The sequence below is a fragment of the Alnus glutinosa genome, chromosome 6 (assembly GCF_958979055.1).
Source record: "Alnus glutinosa chromosome 6, dhAlnGlut1.1, whole genome shotgun sequence".
NCBI lineage: Eukaryota > Viridiplantae > Streptophyta > Magnoliopsida > Fagales > Betulaceae > Alnus > Alnus glutinosa.
Window position 1 is genome coordinate 3,683,760 of NC_084891.1, and position 20,975 is coordinate 3,704,734.

At 35.3% G+C, this 20,975-nt stretch overlaps 3 protein-coding genes across 5 annotated transcripts; 2 read left to right on the plus strand and 1 right to left on the minus strand.

Moving 5' to 3' along the window:
• The first annotated feature begins 4,245 nt into the window (after positions 1-4,245).
• On the plus strand, positions 4,246-12,794 carry LOC133870052 (topless-related protein 1-like). 3 transcript variants are annotated; one of them, XM_062307087.1, is made up of 26 exons: positions 4,268-4,402; positions 4,504-4,588; positions 4,883-4,994; positions 5,112-5,291; positions 5,424-5,537; positions 5,634-5,792; positions 5,918-6,095; positions 6,229-6,352; positions 6,474-6,544; positions 6,632-6,785; positions 6,905-7,014; positions 7,106-7,175; positions 7,270-7,343; positions 7,433-7,528; positions 7,615-7,710; positions 7,819-7,946; positions 8,045-8,279; positions 8,458-8,622; positions 9,141-9,284; positions 10,093-10,203; positions 10,325-10,504; positions 10,830-10,958; positions 11,035-11,130; positions 11,500-11,688; positions 11,831-11,997; positions 12,434-12,794. In XM_062307087.1, exons 3-26 carry the CDS (start codon positions 4,912-4,914, stop codon positions 12,636-12,638), a joined length of 3,258 nt encoding a protein of 1,085 aa, XP_062163071.1. In that variant the 5' UTR covers positions 4,268-4,402; positions 4,504-4,588; positions 4,883-4,911; the 3' UTR covers positions 12,639-12,794. The 3 variants fall into 3 exon arrangements, with proteins under 3 accessions (XP_062163070.1, XP_062163072.1, XP_062163071.1); XM_062307086.1 differs by lacking the exon at positions 4,504-4,588 and having other exon boundaries at positions 4,246-4,402; XM_062307088.1 differs by lacking the exon at positions 4,504-4,588 and having other exon boundaries at positions 4,246-4,402; positions 5,993-6,095.
• A 783-nt stretch (positions 12,795-13,577) lies between these two features.
• Positions 13,578-16,178, plus strand: LOC133870054 (phosphopantothenoylcysteine decarboxylase subunit VHS3-like). Its single transcript, XM_062307089.1, has 3 exons — positions 13,578-13,988; positions 15,520-15,578; positions 15,668-16,178. Exons 1-3 carry the CDS (start codon positions 13,875-13,877, stop codon positions 16,026-16,028), a joined length of 534 nt encoding a protein of 177 aa, XP_062163073.1. The 5' UTR covers positions 13,578-13,874; the 3' UTR covers positions 16,029-16,178.
• Positions 16,179-16,993: 815 nt separating this feature from the next.
• On the minus strand, positions 16,994-17,946 carry LOC133870640 (uncharacterized). Its single transcript, XM_062307805.1, has 2 exons — positions 17,889-17,946; positions 16,994-17,316 (listed from the first exon to the last, which is right to left on the minus strand). The coding sequence occupies exons 1-2, from the start codon at positions 17,944-17,946 to the stop codon at positions 16,994-16,996; spliced, it is 381 nt and encodes a 126-aa protein (XP_062163789.1).
• Positions 17,947-20,975: the final 3,029 nt, after the last annotated feature.

A 20,975-nucleotide genomic window follows, 5' to 3' on the forward strand; every position in this document is an offset into this window, starting at 1 on the left:
AACTCTATGCTTGGTTTAGCCAAACTAATTGAAACCAAAGAGCAGCCGGAAGAGGAAAAAGGAGAAAAGAATGGGGAGAAGAAGCTACAATATGCGCGCGGGTTTTCGCGCGGGATGAGGTTACTGACATGACTTAATTTTTAGTACAAATTTCTCGTCGTTTCAAAAATCAACCGACGCTAAAAAGGTTATATTAGCGTCATTTACAAACAAAACGACGTTATTTTACGGCACTTTTTTAAAGCGCCGTAAAATAATGTCGTTTATGTTTCAAACGCCGAAAAATACTAAATTTAGCGACGTTTCTAATAACTGACGTTAATAAAAACAACACCAAACTGTCTTTTTTTTGTAGTGATTCTAGCCTCTAAACGCAAGTTTTGGAAGATCTCATGCAGGTTTCACGGTAAATATTCTTCAAAAATTTGCCGCTAGTAGCTCCTGTTTGACTATGGGCGGATCTAGAAATTTTGATGTGGGGGAGGGAGTGCAAAACTATGAAATAATATATATATATATATATATATATATATATATATATATATATATATATATATATATATATATATATATATATATATATATATATTTGTTGGGGGTGGGGGGAAAACAATTAAATTTTGAGGGTCTACCTTATAAAAAGATATGTTTTAAGGAAAATTTTAAAATGTTGGGAGACTTCAAGGCGATACTTGGAGTTGATCGACCTGGGTAGATACTTAGCATGTAAGATTGATATGAAGAAGTATATGTTACAATCATAAGTATCCCTAAGAACTCTAATGCTAAAATAGAGTAATGCTATAAGAAATATTCATGTCCTCTTTGTGTCCTAAAATTGATGTAACTTTTAAAATCATCATTAGATCAAAATTCATTTGGGATTGTAACATGTCCTCTTTGTAATAGATGATTATTAGATTTTGATCTAATGGTGATTTTAAAAGTCAAGTCAATTTTGAGATGATACAAGTAGAACATGGGTCTTCCTTCTAACATTAATCCTTAAAATAATGATCATCCTAATATTAAATAATCCTATCCTTATTAAATGAAATCTTAATCTACCACAATTTTTAATCATAATCTACTTGTAACATTCCTCCCTCCTTTGTGTCATTTGGAAGTGTGTTTTTAAAAATAATTGTTTGAATTGTAAAGATAAAAATGAAAGACAAGCACTAAGTTTCCCATGACTAAAATTAAAAAAAGCTCGTGTATAGAATAAGAGAACGCCAAGAGACAAACGGTAACATCTCGCTTCAAAAAAATAAATTAAAAATGTAAAAATAAGTATAATAATGATAATACTCGGTAGAAATTACCTAGGTGCGAATTGGTACCTAAAAGAGAATGCTTAGGTAAATGATTATTGGAATTGTTAAGGTATTAAAGTAAAAATATACTTCCTAAAAATGCAGAAACACTGATTTGGAGGGGGGGGGGGGGGGATAGTGGATTTTGAGCCAAAAAAATGGCACTCATCCAGCTTTGCTATTGATCACGATGGATGTTTCAAAAAGTGCTTTTCAGATTTGGGTCATATGTATGATACTGATGCTCATAGCGAAAGTTATGCTCGTTTTACTGCACATTGTACGAAGTTGCCCCTAATATGCATACTGGGGAAATTTCGTTCGAACAGGAAGAAAATTAGGCCACTTGTCTTGCAATTTAAAATCTTGTTTGAACGAGATTGTCTGTGCATGTGAAACAGATTTGTCCAAAACGTGAAATAAGGTTGTTAGGATTTTTAAGGCATGCAACCACCCGTCTCCTCTCATTTTCATTCGACCAGCCACCTAGAGAGAGAGAAGAAGAAAAAGAGAAAAAAGAGCAACCTTTGGGTGGTTTTGGAGAAAGGAGGTGTAGATCAAGTTTTAAGGATTATAATCTAAGCTTTCTATTCATCTACAAGAAAAAGAATCCAAGCTTTCTCTTTCCTTTCATGACCTTTGAAGTGATTTTGTGTGCATGAAGTTGTATTTCGTGACTATGGTATGTGTGTAAGTGGGTGAATAATGTGGTGTGTTTGGGTAAAAAGGTGAAAGATAAGGTATTCTTTATGAAAAAAGGCTCAAGCTTTTCTTGAAAAGCTATAGGCTTTGGGTGGTCTTAGTGACGAATGAGCTATAAGAGAATGGAAAAACAAGGTCAGGAGAGTGTATGTGATTTAGGTTGTTGTGTATGTGTGAGTGTTGGTTTAGTTGAAAAAACGATGTTTTGAATTTCTTTTTTTTTTTGGTTGAAAAAATAAATGTTATTTGTTAATGTTTTGGCCTTTTTTGGGTTTAAAAAAAAAAAAAAAAAAAAAAGGAAAAAGGGTTTGCAAATAGACTTCATTGCATGAAATATCCATTATATTCAATAAATTATAATTTAACAAAAAAAATCTAATGAATGAATAGGCTACAATATAAAAATTAAAAAGATTAGAGAACATTATATAAATTGGAAAATAAATAGAAGGAATAAGTGGAATTTTGTAATAAATCTCATCCAATTGGATATCTTGTTTTGATACTGTGAAGAGCTCGTGGTCGTGGCAGTGACATAATAAAATCAGCCTGCTACATGTTTGGGAGGATTTTTGTACCCATATCAATCTTGATGGTACGAAAATTCTGTGCATTTCTGTTGTCCAGATCGAACAAGTGTCGCCGTATGTTCGTTCGGAAGACATTTTTGTTTTGTTTGACGTCAGACGGAGTCGTGCATGCACTGAAAAAGGAATCCTACGTTATTCTGTCACCTTCAAAGTGCGTCTTGGCCCCACCATGCTTTTGGATACATCAAATCTTGTTGCACAAGTCTTAAGAATTCACGTTATTTTACTTACAATCTCATCTGGACCGTCCAATCCCTGCCGACATATCACGGGCACATAGGCTGTTTTCCTTTTCCTCTATTGAATTAAAAATAAATAAATAAAATATTAGAAGTGGAATGAGAAAGAAACCATTTCATTGATTAAATAAATTAGATTTTAAAGATTTAATGGACTATTATAAAATGTGATTCTATTTATACCGTTAAATATAACATAATTTAATATAAATCATAAAGGATTGAGGATCCTATTCCGATGGGGACTTCGACTTACACATTGGTTTTTCTTTATTGTATTTTTCAAGAACTAAAAATAGGTGTTTATGGGTAATGCTACTTTCCTTGTATTTGGAATATTACATTTATTATTTATTATTTTACCCACAATTCAAGAGGATAATGACCTATCTATCTTTCTTTTCTTTTTTTAATTTTTATCTAGGCATGGTAGAATTTTTATTTTACCAGGGAGAATATTGTACGATCTAATCACTACTCTACCCAAAATAATAAGGAAAATAAATTTCAATCCTTTTCCAAACTCTCATCCACCATTCTTCAATTATTATGTTGCGGATCTACATTCTATGGCAGAAGAAGTCTTGTAGTAGCAAGACTCTCTTAATTTAAAATAAGATTGTATAATTTTATTAGGACTTTAAGAATAGATAATAACTTAGAGATAATAAGTTATCTTTACTAATAACATTATAATTATGATTAAATTAAAATTTAAATGTTATAGATAATATGTTATCATTATTGATAACATTAGAAGTGATTTATTCTAGTTAGTCTTTTACTTATACTTTACATTGTACGTATCTATTTAAAAACACCATAAGTTCTTTAATAAAATTAAGCAAAGATTAATATTATTCAGCTCTAGAGTTGATTTGAGAGGTGTCTAGAGTTGATTTGAGAGGTGTTAAGGTTTCTCGAACTATCTTTATTCTATCTGTTAGGTGCTTGAGAAATTAAGTTCATAATATACTTTTCTTTTCTTTTTTTTTTGAACGAAAGATCTGCTTATTTCATTAATCAAAGATTACGAGCATAAAACTATTACACCACAAAGCATAAACCTTTGCAAAATCATATCTACATGCTACAAGATTAGTTTTTTTTTTTTTAAATATATATGTTTATCTTAATAATTTTTAGGGACAGAAATGTAGATTTGTAAGGTTGTGGGAACGTGTAACATTTCACATCACTCCCATGGAAGTGCACCTCAAAACGTCACTGTCATTCTTTAAGCAAAAGTTGAGATAGCTATGGCACTGGTCTTTCGGTTGTGGACCCAACTTCCGACCACTTGACAAGCATGCACAAAAACCTATTACCTAACAAATACGATTTACCATGATAAGCCATGGCGCTTATCAGAGATGCCTCGTGAGTGCCGCCTCTTAGTATGAAATCTCTCTCTCTCTCTCTGATGCAGCCACCCATCAGCATCTTCTGGGAAAGAGTTTTTTTTTTTCTTCTCTCTCTCACACACTCAGAGAGAGAGAGAGAGAGAGAGAGAGTCTGAGAGTTTTCAGTGCTCTGTTTCTTCTCTGTTTTACTGGTGAGCCTTCTCTGTTTTTGCCTTTAGCTTTCAAAAGGCAAGCTTTTATTTCATCCTGACATGCTTTTTTTTTTTTTTCTACCCCATATTCTACTTTCCAGCGCCTTCAATTTAATTGGGTTAGAAGTTAGAAGCTACTTTACTGTTTCTGGTTTCCCGAACCGTATTTTTCTCTAATTTGGCTAGGTAATTCTTGCTTACCGGTCTCCATTTCTGCAAAAATTCTGTTTAATCAATACGAATCGAGTGGGTCTTTCCTGATTTCTTTTTTTTTTTTTTTTTAAATATTTTTTCTTCTAATATTGGTTGACATACGTGATTTTTGGCGTTCTTAATTCAATTTTGACGATCTAGTCTTGATTTTCTCTGTTGATCTTAAGTAAAGATGTAAAGCTCTGCATGCTTCAATGGAATACAGTTTTTTTCTGAGAAACGATATGAGGGTCCATTTAGTTTGTTGTGATAATGGTTCGCTTGCAGGTTTCGGTGATAAGAACGGGAAGTTGCCAATGGCCACTTCTCTTAGTAGGGACCTCATCTTCCTGATCTTGCAGTTCCTCGATGAAGAAAGGTTCAAGGACACTCTTCACAAGTAATTTCTCATCCAATACCTTTGTTTTCAGCTTCCAATTTGTTGTAATTCTGTTCTAGTAAACTTTTTGGTCCTTACGTTTTTTTTGTTTTTGTTTTGTTTTTTTTTTTTGAGTAGGCTAGAGCAAGAATCAGGATTTTTCTTTAACCTCAAGTACTTTGAGGAGCTGGTGCTTAGCGGGAACTGGGATGAGGTCGAGAAGTATCTTTCTGGGTTCACCAAACTGGATGATAACCGGCACTCTATGAAGATCTTTTTCGAAATTCGAAAGCAGAAGTACCTTGAGGCTTTGGACAAGTAAGTTTGTGATTCTTTACTTTCTTTTTCTTTTTTAAAAAAAAGATTTTCATGATCTTACTTGAAACATTTTGAAGTCCTTTTTTCTTTTGGGATTTTGTCTTCTGTCTTTTATCGATTATAATTAATCAGGCTGGATCGCGGCAAGGCCGTCGATATTCTCGTGAAGGATCTGAAAGTTTTTGCTTCTTTAAATGAAGACCTTTTCAAGGAAATGACTATGCTCCTTACTCTGGATAATTTTAGGTATATGTTTTATGCAGAAATTGTGAGTTTCCACTTTAAGTTGGCAATACTGATATATATGTAGATGGCATTATGAAAATCATGTGGGTTATGCAGGGAAAATGATCAACTCTCTAATTATAGAGATACAAAGACAGCAAGAGCAATCATGTTTATTGAGCTCAAGAAGCTTTTCGAGGCAAATCCGCTTTTCCGTGAGAAATTGCAGCTCCCTAGCATAAGAGGTTCAAGGTTAAGGATGCTTATCAACCAAAGGTAACATGGCATGGTAACTAAAGGATGATCTAATTATTGGGGTGGTACAGTATGAAACTCATTAGAATTTCTGGTTATGTTATAGGCCATGAAGATTAAATTGTTTTTGGTATGTGATTTGACAGCTTGAATTGGCAGCATTCACTTTGCTCAAATCCTAGACAGAATCCTGATATAAGAACACTGTTTGTGGATCACAGCTGTAAAAATTCCAATGACTCATTTGCACAACTTGCTGCAAGCAATCAGTTGATAGGTTCCCAACCACAAATTGAAGGTTTTCTTCCAATGGCTGCAAATGGGGTATATGATAAAGTTACATATTTTCTTTGTTCTTGGTCAAGGACCAAGTAAACTTTTTAGTTAGCTCTTAACACGCCTTACAGTCTTTGCTAAATTTTCTAATTCTGTTTTTTTTGCTTCTCTTCCTAATCAGCCGTTCCAACCTGCATCCGCACCATTTCAGACACCTCTCACCACATGGATGTCAAATCCCTCAATCGTAACTCATCCAGCAGTTGCTGGAGGTGGTATTGGTTTTGGTAGTATAACAAATCCAGGTACTGATGCGACTGATTCACTTTCTTTAAAACCCTGAGTAACTTCATATGTTATACTAATCTCAGACATGAAAATGTGTCCAAGTTCATTCCTAACTATGAATTGTTTTGCCTGCTATAGCTGCAATTTCAAAGGGTCTTGGGGATTCTGATGACGTGTACAAAACAAGGTTCTTTGGGGCTTCAGACAGGGTTAGTTTAACAGCATAAGCACATGATCTTAATTTTTTGCTCTCAGTTATACAATTCTCTAAATTATATCTATACATTTTTCTGTAGGTGATGTTGCCAGTAATCAATCCTGTTCCAAAAAATCACGCCATGATGTTTAATCCAACCGATGAATTGCCCAGGACTGTAGCACGAACATTGATTCAGGGATCAGTTCCCACGAGTATGGATTTTCATCCCAGTCAACAGACACTGCTTCTAGGTTGGTTTCCATGAGCTTCTTTTTCATGAGCATTTGGTTTTTATAGTGGTTATTATATCAGGTACACCTTATCTGTTTAAGCTTAAATTGACTAGTGTGTCCTAATGTGATTTTTTCAGTTGGAACCAATGTGGGGGGCATAAGTTTGTGGGAAGTTAGTTCAGGGGAGAAGTTGGTTTCAAGACATTTTCAGGTATGGAATATTGGAGCAAGTACGATGATGTTAAAGGTATGTTTCCTTCTCAATCAATGTAATTAAAATCAAGTCAAACAGTTTATTTCATCAGAGAAATCTGAATTCTAAATCTGATCAAATGCAGGCAACTCTAATCAAAGATCCATGTGTCTCAGTTAAGCGTATAGCGTGGACACTTGATGGTTCTTTATTTGGTGAGATTAAAGAAATGGACTACAACAGTTTTGAAATAACCTATGATCAAAATCACTATAATTTATTAAACTTTTTTGTCCCTTCATCCAACAGGAGTTGCATACTCTAAGCACATGATACAGCTATATGCTTATCATGGTGGGAATGACATTCGCCAACATTTGGAGGTAGGTTTGTTTTCTTCTTTCTTGTGATAGATCGTTTCTTTTTATTTATTTATTTTTTTTACACTGTTCTTTTCTTTTTTAATTTCCAGATTGATGCTCATGTTGGTAGCGTGAATGATCTTGCTTTCTGTTACCCTAATAAGAAACTCTCTGTTTTAACTTGCGGTGATGACAAGACCATCAAGGTTGGTTATGAAAATAGTAGTTATGTGGTTAGTCATAGGAAAATGGTTATTTGTTTACAATTTTTTTTTTTTTTTTGTCTTTATAGGTGTGGGATGTGGCTACTGGTGCAAAGTTGTATATGTTTGAAGGTCATGATGCTCCCATTCATTCTGTTTGCCCTCACTGCAAAGAAAATGTTCATGTGAGGAATCCTCTTGATACTTCAATTTGACTAATTTATACACCACTTGCCACCTCAGGCTGATTTACTCTGTGTATTAAAAGTTCTGCCCTTGTTGTAATGCCTCAGTTTATCTTTTCAACATCAGTGGATGGAAAGATAAAAGCATGGTTATATGACATGATGGGATCTAGGGTTGATTATGATGCTCCTGGCCGCTCATGCACTACAATGGCTTATAGTGCTGATGGAAAAAGGTTTATCTACTGACTTTTACTCCATTCTAATGTTTTCTTTTCAATCTAATCATATTATGGATAGCCTCAGAAGTAGATGTTTTGATTGAACATTGTAGGCTTTTCTCATGTGGAACCAATAAAGATGGTGAGTCACACATTGTTGAGTGGAATGAAAATGAAGGTCTTGTGAAGAGAATCTATCAAGGATTTTATAAACGTTCTCTTGGAGTTGTTCAATTTGATACAACCAAGAACCGTTTCTTGGCTGTTGGTGATGACCATTCAGTTAAATTTTGGGAAATGGATAACGTCAATCTTCTGACTACTATTGAAGCTGAAGGTGGCCTACCAGTAAGTTATCTTATGGGTGTTTGTATAGTGTTTTTACTTTTGGTCCCAGTAGCAGTTCTACTATATCACAATAATATATATATATATATATATATATATATATATATATATAGATGTGTGTGTGTGTGTACAAAAGGAACAGTGATCTGACTTGCTCAAATAATTCTTTGAATTTAAGGCAAGTCCACGTATCCGTTTCAACAAGGAAGGCACGTTATTGGCTGTTTCTGCAAATGACAATAGAATCAAAATCTTAGCAACAGTTGATGGTCTCCGGTTGATGTGCACTTATGAAAGTCGTTCTCTTATTGCAGCAGGAAGTGCATCTGAGACTGTAACAAAGGTCAGTCTTATAAAACCTTCTTTTATTGCACTGAATAGAAAGACATTCTATTCAAGTACTTTCTATATCATGCAGTGTGCAATCAGTACACTTTTTTTTTTGGATGAAAAAAAACCTTTATAAAGCCCAACACAGCAACAAAATCCCACCATACAGGAGCAAACTACTCACAGGGCAAAGTGGACAACAGCCCACAAAGCCCTACCAGAAACAACAATAAAAGAACACCCAGGCCAACATGCCCAGCAGCAAATCTAAACAAGCAATCAGTACACTTTAGTGGAATGCTAGATTAATATTCATGGTTTCACCTACGTAACTTCATATCATACGTGTAATTTTGATTCCATCCCACATAATTTCTTCATAAGTTTTAATTGCATTAATCTCACTCTCTCTCTCTCTCTCTCTCTCTCTCTCTCTCTTAATGTTTCTTCAAAGTGAAATGAATCTCAGTTGCTGTGCTTCATTAATACTTAAAAAGTACCCTGAACTAACTCATTCAAGGGTCTTTTTAGCATGAAGATACAAGAAACTTGGAGGATGCGAAACCTAAATTAGCTGAAGAAGTCAACTCAACAAAGAGTTGGAAGCTCACTGAAATTAGTGAACCTGCTCAGTTTAGGTCATTGAGGCTCTCAACTTGCGTCAAATCAGACAAGGTATGATTTCTTATGGATATATTGTCAGGGATAATCAAACGATTCTTGATCCATTGCACATACAAATGGACAGTAGTTTGGCCCGGTACTTATTATTGATATTCCTATCTTTCTGGAGAAATTCTACACACTCTAACTCCTACATTCCCAAGTGCACATTCCCTGACGTGGTACTAAAAATCACCATTAGATTTTAGATGAATCACTATTGAATTTTTGATCTAATGGTGATTTTTAGTGCTACGTAAGGGAGTGTGAGAGTGGAGTATGTGTAGCATTACTCATCTTTATGAAGTACGCACTTTATACACACATTTTACTTAACGTCTAGCATGTGCTCTTTTTGGCATGAACTCGAATTTCCGTTACAAGTTTGTGAGCATATTAGCAGAAGTATTGTTAATTTATAGCTATTATGAACCTAATTCAAGTTTCCTAGTTCCACACAGAGGTTGCTATAGGTAAATGGTCTGAATTCAATTCACGAAAATTTATTTGAGCAAGTCTTGAGAGCATCATTCAGTTTAATGGTTTGTTGTTTGAATTAAATACTGCCGCTGTTATAAAACTTATAATACCACAATATTCGTCCTTTTGGGGTTAATGCTCTGAATGGTGATACCTCAAACGAAACATGGTCATATAAATGCAGCAATAGATGGAATTCTAACGCCATAGGTTCTTTTAAATTGATCTCAGATTCCATCTTTTTTTATTACATCTCTAATCTTTCTAAAGTTTGTTATCTTTTAAATGCCAGATAATTAAAAGAAAAAGTTTCTTATTGGCTTCTCCTGTGACCGTGCAGATCTCAAGGTTGATTTATACTAATTCAGGTACCGCTATTTTGGCATTAGCCACAAACGCCATCCATCTACTTTGGAAGTGGCCACGAAATGACCTTAACTTGAGTGGCAAGGTATAAAGTTCCCTATCTTTTCTCTAAATATTTTCCTCTCAAGTTCTTTTTGATGACTAGCTTTCTGTTTCACTCTCAACATACACTGATTAAAAACGATGGTGATTATGATGTGATGCAGGCAACGACCAAGATTACTCCTCAATTGGTACAACCACCATCAGGCATAACAATGACCAATGATTTAACTGAGGCTAAACCTGAAGAGGCTCTATCATGTTTTGCTTTGTCCAAGAATGATTCTTATGTCATGTCAGCATCTGGAGGGAAAATTTCTTTGTTTAACATGATGACATTTAAGGTAATGTTTGAAACTAAATCATTATGAGGTGTGGATTAAATGTGCTTGTTGAAAATTCTTTCACAAAATATATTTTATTTTCAGCAGTAGATGTCAGTGAGAAGCTTATTTGCCAAGTCACTAATGGTTCTAGGACTTCTTGCTTCTATTAAAAAAAAATGGAACTGCTTAAACTTTGGCCAATAATTAAGACAAGATTTGAGACACTGAAGCATTTCTTTTGTCCCATCATCCATAAAGCAGAACACTTGAGGCTTATCTTAATGCTGCATGGTGTACTCCACACTTTGACTGACCAATTATTAGTTTTGTTGGGAAATCACAGACAATGGCAACTTTCATGTCTCCACCACCTGCGGCAACATATCTTGCTTTCCACCCTCAAGATAACAATATAGTTGCTGTTGGCATGAATGACTCCACAATTCACATATATAATGTTCGCGTAGATGAGGTAACATACATTATGATACATTGATACTCATTAAAGTGAAGATCAAGGAAGTTGGTCACGTTCTTTCTTGTTGTAGGTTACGAACAACCTTACAGGTCACTCTAAAAGAATCACTGGCCTTGCCTTCTCAAATGTGCTGAATGTGCTTGTTTCTTCTGGAGCAGATACTCAGGTTAGTAATTCATTTTGTATAGCTTGCATATTCGGACATCTAGCAGTTAGAACTAGGTTTCACAGTTGTCTGAAGTGATAGATTTCCTTGTTCAATACCTTGAATCTGTCTTGGTTGATGGGGAAATGAGTCACTAGATATGGGTTTCCCGTACTTGTTCATGAGAGAGAGGGACAAAGATTTCCAATATTAATGGTAGATCGTATCCAAGGAAACTCGTCAATGTACCATACATAGAAGTGAAAAATAGGCATACAACTGAATTTCACCCTTCATACAAGGTAGTAGACAGTGGACTAATTCAAACAAACTTGGTCCTCAAATTTATTTCTGCTATATGATCATTTTTTTCGTATCCTGTTCTCCCAGATTATCGTGTGGAACTCTGATAGGTGGGAAAGACAAAACAGCGGTTTCTTGCAGATTCCGGCTGGGAGGACATCCACTGCAATGTTAGACACGCAAGTTCAGTTTCACCAGGATCAAATACACCTCCTTGCTATAAATGGGACTCAACTTGCCATATATGAAACAAAGAAACTTGAATGTGTAAAGCAGGTATCTTCCTTTATAATTGTTCTATGAAAAATTGGTAAGGATTTTCTTTAATTATGGAGACAAGTCAATAATGTAGGAAGAAAAATAAATCGTGGATGAGCAATTTTCTTCAGAATATTTAATGATTGCTATGTGTTTCCAGTGGATTGTAAAAGAATCTTCAGCACCAATCTCGCATGCAATATTCTCTTGTGATAGCCAATTAATCTATGCAAGCTTTTTAGACGGAACCGTGCGTGTATTTGGGGCTTTAAATCTCCAACTACAATGCCAGATTAATCCCACAGCTTATGTTCCATTTAATGTCAGGTACTCAATGATCCTTTTCCAATCTATCTGTCCATTCAGTGAGATATATGTACTATCAACTTTGTCTAATCAGTAGTTAGCTTCCATTGTTCAGTTCAAAGTAGTATGTATCATGGGTTATTTAATATATAGCCATGTTGTTTATAGTGACTCAAAGATGGCAAAAGAAGCTTCTTCTTCTTCCTTCTGCAAAACAAAAATAAAATTACATTCTTCCACTGGAACTCAAATTTTGGTACATACATGGAAGTTCTGATCCTGGCATCCCAAATTTTTTGAAATTCTTGTATGATACTTAAGAAAAATGATGATTTTTTGATATTTAAGGGTTTTGCATTTAGTGTAATCTAAGCCTGAATTCAATATATATGATAACTGTGTATAGTATGGATAATTTATTTTTCTTCCACTTTGTTTCTTTTTCATGTTGATGCAGTTCTTCAGTATCCCCACTTGTGATTGCTGCACATCCCCAAGAACCAAACCAGTTTGCCTTAGGACTAACAGATGGGGGGGTTCATGTGTTTGAGCCACTTGAATCTGAAGGCAAATGGGGTGTGCCCCCACCTGTTGAGGATGGATCACCCAGTTGCATTTCTATTGCCTCTCCAATAGCTCCCTCTAGTTTGGAACAACCCTAGAGCTGATGTACTGCAGTAAACAATTTGCCTGCCTTTTGTCTAACTTTCATCAGACTATTTCTTGATATTTGGGTTAATGTTAGTACCAGCTATCAGGTTTCTGTAGTTTGCTGTAAGACTTGTTGAAGTTTATATATACATCTCTTTTGAATAGAATGAATGTTAATGTTATGTAACTGTTTGATGCATCAATTTAGCAGCAGTGCTATTCTCTCAAGACAAGGCATAATTGAAACTTTTGAGCAGCCGGGCTAGTCAAATATTAAATGATTAAATTTATTATTTTCTATTAAGTTAAGTTTTTGAGATATTTGGTGATTTAATATGGTATGACAATAGAGTTTATGAGTTCGCATGTTTTCGTATTAGTTTAAAGTTTTGGGACAATTAGTGATTATCAGCTTTAAATTTGTGGCCTGTCTCTCTCTTTTTTTTTTTCTTTTTTTTTCTTTTTTTCAAATATAATTATCTTCCTACCAATAAAACGAAATCTGATTCTGGACACTGGCCAAAAAATTGGGTCAAATGGTTGACCCCGGCCCAAGTTCATTTTTCTGTCAAGGCCTAGGCCCAAGTCAGATTGCTGAATTCTAGCTGTTAAAAAAAAAATTTAGGTTTTAAGGATTTTTTTTTTTTTTAATTTAGTTTATTAAATTGATATTTGGTATGAAATTTTTATGTGCATTCTTAATATAAACTGAGATATGTGCTTTAAAGACAGATGATAATTTAATAGATTGAATTGAAAAAAAAAATGAAAATTAATTTAGATTCAAACTTAATTTGAAGAAAAAATTTGTAGAAAAATTTATTTATTCTTATTACCAACTCAATTTCCGTTTTTCTTTTTAAAATTTAATTTATTTGTCCTTATTGTAAATTCAATCTAGAAGTAAATTCGACCAATTGTAGACTACGTCACAAGATCAGGTCTCGTACTCTGACAGTCAGAGTCAACGTCTATTCGACACAATGAATGGTCCGGATTCGGCCTGTCATCCTGTGACGCAGCGAGTCCACCGTCGAGTTATCTTTTTCCCACACATCAAACACTTTCTAGAACCGGATCCCAAGTAAGTACATCCTAGTAGAGCGGCAAAGCGGTCGTGTTCTGATCCTCAAAAAACCCTAAAGCTTAAACCCTTCAAAAAGTTCCAAAACCCTAAAAGCTCTCACCGCAAGAAATCTCAATTTATTGTTTTTTTTGTCTCTCTAGAATCTTCGTCTGCTGGGGAGATGGATATGGATACTCTTCGCTCGGACGCCGTCGTTTTGGAGGGCTTTCTCTGCTCTGTAGTGGTTGAGACGGCCATTGTCGCTGCCAAGTCTCTTGCTTGCTCGCTCTTGATGGTATGGACAATATGGGTATCTGGCCATTTGCTATTCTTTCCTCTGCAAACTGGGGTTTTGCTATTATTTTTGTTTGAATTGTGAATTTGTTTTGTTATTGGGTTTCGCTGTAATTATTTGATTGTGAGAAAGATGTGATTTTTATTGTGAATTATACCTGTTAATTGTTTTCCAAAGCTAAGAGATTGGTCATGTTGCATTTTGTTTTTCAGTACAGGGAGTGTTTGTATCATAGGAAACTGGCCTTTTGTATTTGAACGTTGTATTGAAATTGTTACTTTCAAGTTTCTTAAGAATTATTGTCTGGGACTTTTAGTGGGACTTGGAGAATAAGAAAAAATTTGTCCTTGAATCTCAATTTTTTTTTGGGCTCTCATTGGGTCCAGAAGAGAACTGATATGAGTAAATCAACTCCAGTTTTGTAGCTGTGGTCCGGGCATTGGCCTTGACGTTGCCAATTAATTTCAAACCTTAAACATGTGTATGATTTAATTTAATGTTTAAATATTACCATTGGCTGGCATAGGTGTTTACATCCTTTTGGTTTACCTCTTGATAGTTGATCTTATGCTGCCGTATGTATTTTTCATGTATGTCGTTTGATAACTTGGTTTTTAGCTCTAAGTGGAACACGGGGAGTAACTTGGTTCCAGCCTCTGCATTGGTTAGGCAAAAAATCCTTGTTTAATTCATGATTTATTTCCAATTTCTCAGGCTCCAGTTTTGTGACTGCTCCTCCTTTTTCACATTGTGATATGTTTTATTCCATCCTATTCTCCTTGCAGGGGAATGTCATATGTGTGAAAGAATGATTATTGCGTACATGTACAACGCTAATAATCCTCATTCTTAGTGTTGTCTAACAACATTCTCTTCCCATATGTATTTGTGATCTAGATGCATTTATTAGGCTAACCATCCTCATTCTGTGGGTAGTAGACTAGTAGAGAGGATTTGCTACTTGTTACTTTTTTTCCCCTTAAACCAGCCAGCATTTCCATTGTGAATATGTATGGAAATGACTGTCAAATTGAATAGGGTTTTATTGAGGGAAGCGGCATACATGTTATTGTAGAAGTGTTTTCCCACAAAGGAAATGGTCGGTTTTTGGAACTTGTTAGCAGCCAAAATTATGTGCATGCATTATCATTTTATGTGTGCATTCATGTCAACATTTTCCTTTATCTTTTAAGGTACATAGTGTTAGCTTTAAAGTGAGGACATGGTTGTTCACAGTTCACTCTATTTATTGTAGATATGATTTAAAACTCAGATTGAATTGTGTGATGTAGTGAAAGAGAAGTTCTGTACAATCTGAAAAATGCCATGTGCAGGGGATTTAAGTAATTTTGGAACAAGCATCAATCTCTTGTAAGGGTGTATATGACCTGTTATCTCAACTTATTGATCTTTGGGCTCCACCTTTCTTAATTCTTACTTCCCTTCCAAAATGTGTACACTTTTTAGGAACACAAATTAATCTTTCTTTTACATGTATTATTATTTAATATGAGTTTGAATTTGTTTTCAGATGGGCGTTTTGCCAAATGGAATTGACGTCTTCGCCAAAGAGCCCGACACATTTGGAGGGTTGGTGTCTTTATTTCTACTGCCCCTGTTTTAATTCCTACTCAATTTAGCTTTGAAAGAGGTAGTACTAACCCAATTTCATTTTTCAGGTTTCCAGTCTCTGAGCTGCATGCAGTGAAAAAACCTGGCCCCGAGAACAAAGATGGCAGTGATACAGAGGATGATGAAGATGAGGATGATGATGATGTTGCTGCTGATGAAGAGGATGGTGATGGAGACAATGACGATGATGAATCTGGTGATGAAGGTCAAGATGAAGGGGATCCTGAAGATGAGCCTGTGGCCAACGGTGGAGGTGGAGGTGGAGGTGATGGTGGAAGCGAAGATGAGGATGATGATGACGACGATGATGATGGGGAAGAGGACGAAGATGAAGAGGATGAGGAAGAAGAAGATGAAGAAGATGAGGAAGACGAGGTGCCTCAGCCACCTGCGAAGAAGAGAAAATAAATCTTTTTTCCTCTTTCTTTTTTACTTTGGCATCTTTGTTGGGTTGTGGGGAGGTTGGGATAGTAAAGGTCAAGCATGGAAGGATTCAGGTTGTCTGTCAACATGGACTAGAGAAATATGCAGTTCTAATAAACTTCATTATCTTTGTAATTCTATAGCTCTATTATGCTAGTTTATATGGTCTGTGCAATAACGTAAGAACTATAATAAAGAATATATTTATATATTTAATGAAGAAGCAAGAAAGTCCAAAGAACAATCTATTTCCAGGAAATGAGTAGTTTTTTTTTTTTTTTGGTTTGAATAATGAAAAATAAAAGCCATTAAGGCAACGTGGGTAAGTTTGTAAGCGATGAAAGCAATTTGGAATTGAATGCTAATAAGTGTCCCTTCAAGCTTTTAAGAGAGCATCTTGTACCCCTAGTTTCTCCTTTTTCAGATTCCATTTTTTATCTCTGCTTGTTATTATTATTGCTAACTGGGGGAGGCTCCTGCATGCCTCTTTCTCCCCCCCACCTTTTCTTTTCCTTTTTGAGCCTTTTATTCTTCTTCTCTTCTTCTTGTGTCGTCTGCATCTTGAAGGTAAGACCTGATGCGTTTTCCCTCCCTTCTACACTCATGCGCCACCTACCTACCATCACCAGCCTCCTCCGCTTTAATCATGATCTTTGCCGATCGGATATCAATGTAATATATACAAATTGTATTGTAAAAAATAATAATCAACATCTTTTATTTCATCATTAACCATCATTTAAATAATACAAATGACTCTACTGCCGTAGATAACTGTCGACATCAACAGATAAGTACTACTACTAGACTTGTACTGATAGGGTTTAATGAGCACGGGATTTATGATTACATCACCAAAATTAAGCTCATGCATAAATGTTATTAATTACAAAAAGAAGTTGATCTCATGCAACCAAATTGAATCAAAGTCAAAGGTTCCCATTCGTTAATTAACGGCCACAATCAGTTAGGAGAGAGCTGGAAGGCCATAAGAGAGAAGGAGGATCCCAAGCGTAAGAAAATTTGACTGAAGCTGATCCCCGCAAGCTTCCGCCTTGAAGGAGGAGGCAAGTCTGATGATCATCTCCCATTGAAAAAATTAAAGGATCAACTTTTTCTACGGTCTGAAATCCCTCGCAAGTCAATTTTAGGAGCTTTTGAGGGCACCGGCAGTTGTTGGTCACCGTCACGTTCCATTCAGGCTTCCCTTGTATCTCTCTCCCGCTTCGGACCGTGCCTATGGTAATGTTGTCCAAGGCGCAAACGCACAACCCTGCATTTTTATGAATTCACAAGCCTTTTTAACCTCAGGTTTTGGTTTGTGTCGTGCGCAACCTAGGAGTGCTACGAGTCTCTAACTACTGATATGACTTCTTCGGCTTCCGTTCTGTGTGCACAAAATACAAGACGCTAAGAGTGTTACGAGTTTCTAATTATTGATGTGACACATTCAGCTTACGTTCTGCGTGCACAGAACACATGCAAGACGCAAATTAAGGGAACACAAACCAAACCACAAGCCTTTGGTTTGTGTTTTGCACACTGGACACAAGTTAGGGATGTTACGAGTTTCCAATTATTGATGTGACATTTTCAGCTTGAGTCATGTGCACACTAAATACAAGACACAAGCCTTTGGTTTGTGTGGTGTGCATAAAACACAAGCTAGGGATGCTACGAGTCTTTGGTTATTGATATGAGACCTCCAATGTTTCTTAGGCCTAAAAGTTTTTGTACAATGAGGTTGAAAGGAAGGCATTTCGTAATATAGGAAGGGTGTCTGATGTGTTAAGAATTGTGACAAAATAAAACAAGAAAAGTGACAAAATTAAGCAATAATTTTACCTTTGCTAATGAAACTCAGAAAGAGGATAGCAATAAAATACTTGGTGAGGACTGCCATTGCTAAGAAATTTCTTCAAGTTCTTGGTATTTGGAGGAGAGAATGGGCATTTGATCTCCAGTTATATGCTCTGGACTTCCATGGTTAGTTATGGTATTCTTGTCAAATTAGCTCAAAACGAACTTTTAGGACTCGTTTGGTTCGCAAAATAGACCTTAGAATGAAATGACTATTCTCTTTTATTCATAGTAATAACTATTATATTTTTCAATGGAATACTCATTCCGCAAAGGACAGAAATTTCCTACAACTCACATGTAAAAAGAACATGTATCCTTTAAACATATAAGAGCACACATTTTTTTTTATTAATGCCATTAAAAAAGCATGTAAAAAGCACATGCTATTTAAATAACATGTGATTCTCATATGCGAATGGATACATGTCAATCTTATATGTGGATTGTAGAAAATTTCTTACAAATCAGTTTCAGAGACAGAGGGAGGGGGGGTTGGCAGGGGCCGTGCCCCCCCCCCCCCCCCCCCAATTTCCTTAAAAAAAAAAATTCCTAAGGTTAAAAAAAAAAAAAAAAAAAAAAAAAAAAAAAAAAGCTAAAAAACTAAAAATTTAACCTATTGGGCCCTACTAATTTTTTTTTTTTTACTATTGACCCTTGCCCATAAAACCTTCTGACTCCGTCCTTGACCGGTTTGTAAGAAATTTATGTCCTTCTACAAACCAAACAAGGCCTTGTAGATTTTTTGAATGAATGGGTTTCCTTGAGAATTATGGTAATTACTTTACATTTCTAGTGATCTTCACAATGTTATTTGAGAGATCTCCAGACTAGAAATTCTAATTATGGTAGGGCCCTCAAATTAGCTCCAAATGACCAGCTCTACTTTTGCTTGTGAAGATCTCCAAATCTGGAATGATTAGAATGAAAAATTAGATCATTTAATTTGGGATATCCCATTTAATGTTCCATTTGTTTCGGTGTAAAATAATTTTGGTATTTTACGATGTTTGGTAAAGGTAAAAATAATGGTCAAGAAAATCATTTCAGTTTGACCGTAAAAGCTTATTTAATTTTTAGAAAACGATTTACGGTTTCGTTTTTCGAAATTAAACTCTTCGTTCTTGCACGCACGTTTAATATCTGATTGCCGGAATCTGGCAATAGTCGGTCGTCGGAATCTAGCCGGCACCGAAATCCAGTGACATCCATCCACCGTTGCCAGAGCCGACAAACTTGATTCTGGCCGGAATCCGGCCATGTTCAGAAGCCGACTGGATCTGGCCAGGATCCAGCCAAATCTGTATGGATCTAGCCATTTATCCGACCGGATTCGAAGGAGTTCGGCCGGAATTCGGCAACGACGACAATCAGCCAGACTTTATTTTTGTCTTACGTAATTTTTTCGTGCGAGCCAAACGTCGAAAAATATTTTCAAAAAAATCATTTTTTTTTCTAAAAATAATTTCTCCAAAAATATTTTATGATGAAAATTATTTTACATCAAAACAAATGGAACGTAATAGTCAATCGTGACTGTTTTGGGGGTTTGTTTGAAAGAAAAAAAAAGGTCACCCTCACCCATTGTTTACCCCACTTTTAGGGGAATGAGATATAATAAACGGAGCCAGCAGGAAACGGGCTATAAACGGCAACGCCCCTCTGTACTTTGCCGTTTAGTTATGATTATCCACTCTAAAAAAAAAAAGTTTTCCTACTTTAATTATATGGAGGCAAACTTATAAAGGGTCAAACCATTTGAAGCCTCACAATTCACAGAAAGATCTAACTAATATATTATAGTAATTAAAGACTAATTACTCCTTCCATATATAATTTAATAATTTTTTATTTTATTTTTTTCTTAGCGAATTCAAAATGCCATGCTATTATTACTTAGCGGTCATATTTCATATGGCGTAGGTGTAGTCTTCTTTGTTTTCTGTCAAATACAAAACTCATTGGCGCCGAGCATGAGAGAATGTTAGGCGTTTGGAAATTTCTCCTCCGACTAGAATAAAAGATCTCATTGAAGATTTTTACTGCCACATCATTCTAACGTATGTCAATTGTATTACAGTCTATTAAATATCATTTCTCATACTTTTAAGTTAAACTTAAAAGACATAAAATCTATAATCGGAATAAATATCAAACAATAAAATATGGATGAGACGAAATAAGTGGTGATTTAACATAATATCAGAGAAGAGATCTTGAGTTTAAACCATGTTTTCGTCGTTCGCCTTTCATTTCAATTAAACATTGCATGCCTTAGGCCTCTTCTATAAAGAAAAAATTCAAGCCCACACCTAATATATATATATATATATATATATATATATAATTAAATTTATCTTAAAATCTTATGACGTACGTAGTCTTAATTAAGAAAAAAACATAAGACTATGTATGACGTAAGATTTAGCTACTTCTGGTCGATGAAATGTTACTGGCTAGTAGCTAGACCTTGTCTTACTCACGGTGACTTTTGAATCTTAATTAGCAAGGAAATTATCATTCCTTTGAACTATATATTTAGAAAACCTTTGAATTTTACTTGTCACGATTACGTAAATCAATAATGAATATTAGAATTTTTGGTATGTCTTATCATGTGAAAATTACGTACCCTATTACAAATACATGTAATTTAAAGAAAGAAATATAAAATCAGTTCATGCGGGTGGTCTAATTTATAAATTGTTCACTTTGGTATAAAAAATAACTCAGAGATCTTCGGGGTAGGCCAAAATAACAATTTTGTTTCTGCAGTCAAATTTTGTCAAAACACTTGACGAATTTCATTAGTGTGCCACGTCAACTCCAATAGAATAATGACACATGTCAATCTTAATAAAAAAGCATATTAATATATTAAACCTAAATATTTAAAACTTAAAAAATTGTTTATTAAAAAAAATGGGGTGCTCGAAGGTGGCTGTGCGGCCACCCCATGGGCTGGGGGTGGCTCACGGGAACCCTCAGCCTGCTCTGGGGTGGCCTATGAGCCACTCCATATGAAGCTGGGGGTGGCAATGAGCCATCCAGAAGGTGGCCAGCGCCACCTCT

Coding starts and splice junctions, on each gene's coding strand:
- LOC133870052 (XM_062307086.1), top strand. CDS start 4,912: ATGGCCACTTCTCTTAGTAGGGACCTCATCTTCCTGATCTTGCAGTTC. Junction 4,995..5,111: donor TTCAAGGACACTCTTCACAA/GTAATTTCTCAT, acceptor TTTTTTGAGTAG/GCTAGAGCAAGAATCAGGAT. Junction 10,959..11,034: donor ATAATGTTCGCGTAGATGAG/GTAACATACATT, acceptor TTCTTGTTGTAG/GTTACGAACAACCTTACAGG.
- LOC133870640 (XM_062307805.1), bottom strand. CDS start 17,946: ATGGCAGTCCTCACCAAGTATTTTATTGCTATCCTCTTTCTGAGTTTC. Junction 17,317..17,888: donor TCTGAGTTTCATTAGCAAAG/GTAAAATTATTG, acceptor ATAAAAATGCAG/GGTTGTGCGTTTGCGCCTTG.
- LOC133870054 (XM_062307089.1), top strand. CDS start 13,875: ATGGATATGGATACTCTTCGCTCGGACGCCGTCGTTTTGGAGGGCTTT. Junction 13,989..15,519: donor TTGCTTGCTCGCTCTTGATG/GTATGGACAATA, acceptor ATTTGTTTTCAG/ATGGGCGTTTTGCCAAATGG. Junction 15,579..15,667: donor GAGCCCGACACATTTGGAGG/GTTGGTGTCTTT, acceptor TTCATTTTTCAG/GTTTCCAGTCTCTGAGCTGC.